General features: G+C 53.3%; 1 protein-coding gene across 2 annotated transcripts in view; it reads right to left on the bottom strand.

Annotated features, from left to right (window-relative positions):
* LOC101644904 (calcyclin binding protein) overlaps positions 1-1,553 on the bottom strand; it is a 12,034-nt gene extending 10,481 nt beyond the window's left edge. Inside the window, exon 1 of one of the 2 annotated variants that reach the window (XM_004706716.2) lies at positions 1,448-1,553. In XM_004706716.2, the coding sequence (XP_004706773.1) occupies positions 1,448-1,468 (21 nt within the window). In that variant the 5' untranslated portion in view covers positions 1,469-1,553. Of the gene's footprint in view, positions 1-1,097; positions 1,172-1,447 lie in introns of those variants that run through there. The other variant, XM_045298128.1, reaches the window with a different exon arrangement.
* Between the last annotated feature and the right edge of the window lie 69 nt (positions 1,554-1,622).

Below are 1,622 nucleotides of genomic sequence, written 5' to 3'. Positions count from 1 at the left end.
TCCAAGATTCTGTACATATTATTGTTAATTATATCTCAATTGTCTTTTTAAAAAGCACCCAACCAGTAGTCTGGAATTTCTTAGTACTTAATTAAGACGTGGGGAGACTGGGACCCTATTTGTTAGTGGGCATGTAAACTGGTGCAGCAACTTTGGGAAGTGCTCCTCAGAGGTACAGCCGAGTGGAGTACGACTCAGACAGAAAAAGGAGGGCCCTGCTGACACCACAGCGCGGATGAATCTTAGAAGCACGGTGCTAAGTCACAGGCGCCTGAGAACCAGGGGCCACACACAATGACATTCCACTATGTCATGGCCAGGGCAGACACGCCAGAGAAAGGAGCTGGGGTGACTAGAACGCGCCTATCCCGCACTTACCGAGTTTCTCTCAGGGCTGGAGACGTCCTGTTATCGGATGATGGGAACTGATGTAACACAACCATGAGCAAATACTAAAGGTCACAGAATTGCACTTTACAGTGGGTTTAATAAAAAGCTTAAATGTGAAATTAAAACTATCTGAATTGAGGAAGTCGCCTTCATACTAAGCTATCCCTTCGGTAAAGTCAGTCTCACCCAGGGATGCTCTCCTGGGGGACACAGGTGTGCACACACACACACACACACACACACACACACAGCCCACCCCGCCCAAGGCCTATCTGGTAAAACTGGTGGCAAGTTAGCCTGAAAATTTTTTCTTCATTTAGCTTAACAAAGGCAAATGTGCTCCCCGCCCCCCCAACAGCTCTCATTCTTTACAAATTCCAATATGCAAATCGACTTCACTGATGCTCAATTAGGCAAAATTTAACTTCGAGTCTGCACTTCTTATTGACATCCAACTTAAGGCAATAAATGAGCTCCAGGGTTATTACCCTTTTGTAGCTGGGCAACAAGTCTCCAAAAAGGTTCACGTCGCCCGGAACTTGCGTTTGTAACTGAACTGAGAAAAACATTTCCTGCTCGATTTCCTACCACTAGTTATAGCTAACTCTCCATTTGGTTTACTTTGAACGCATACAGCAAATTGCTATTTCCCAAGCTGTCTCAAAACATTAGACGCATTGTAAGCAACAATTCGATGAAATAAATACCACTGTGGCACAGGCGAAACAGCTCGCCTAAAGTCGCACGGCTCCGCGTTTGTGTCGAGAAACGAGGTAAGGCATCCAAGTGCCGCGAACCAGACGTCACTCGGAAGGGCCTGCACGTCCTCGGAGGAGACAACGGGCGGAAGAGGCTCTCCCCGAGCGCCGTCCGCGCCGCGGCGGGCGGGAAGCACCCACTTCCCGCGGCTGCAGAGACCCGGAGGCCCGCAGTGGTGAGGGGCGGAGGGACACGGAGTCCCGGAGGCCTACAGCGGCCGAAGCACGGAAAAACGGCCCGCGGGCGCGCGCGCCCCGCTCCACCCGAATAGGTGGGGACGATGAGGCCGACCCCTTACCTCGTCCAAAGCAGAAGCCATGCTAGGGCAGGTCGGACCGCAGGCCCGCGCAGCAGCAGCTCCGGGGAGACGCCAGGAACGACCGCACCGAGCGCGCTCACCGGGGCGCAGGCAGCGCGGGAACAGGCCGCAGGACCCGCCGCCCTCCCACTCCCGGCCCGCGAGCAAACGCAGC

Source organism: Echinops telfairi, unplaced genomic scaffold (genome assembly GCF_000313985.2).
Source record: "Echinops telfairi isolate 266 unplaced genomic scaffold, ASM31398v2 ScPeMD7_7424;HRSCAF=8462, whole genome shotgun sequence".
Classification (NCBI taxonomy): Eukaryota; Metazoa; Chordata; class Mammalia; order Afrosoricida; family Tenrecidae; genus Echinops; species Echinops telfairi.
The sequence above is the reverse complement of the archived record's forward strand: the minus strand, read 5'-3'. Positions and strand labels throughout refer to the sequence as shown.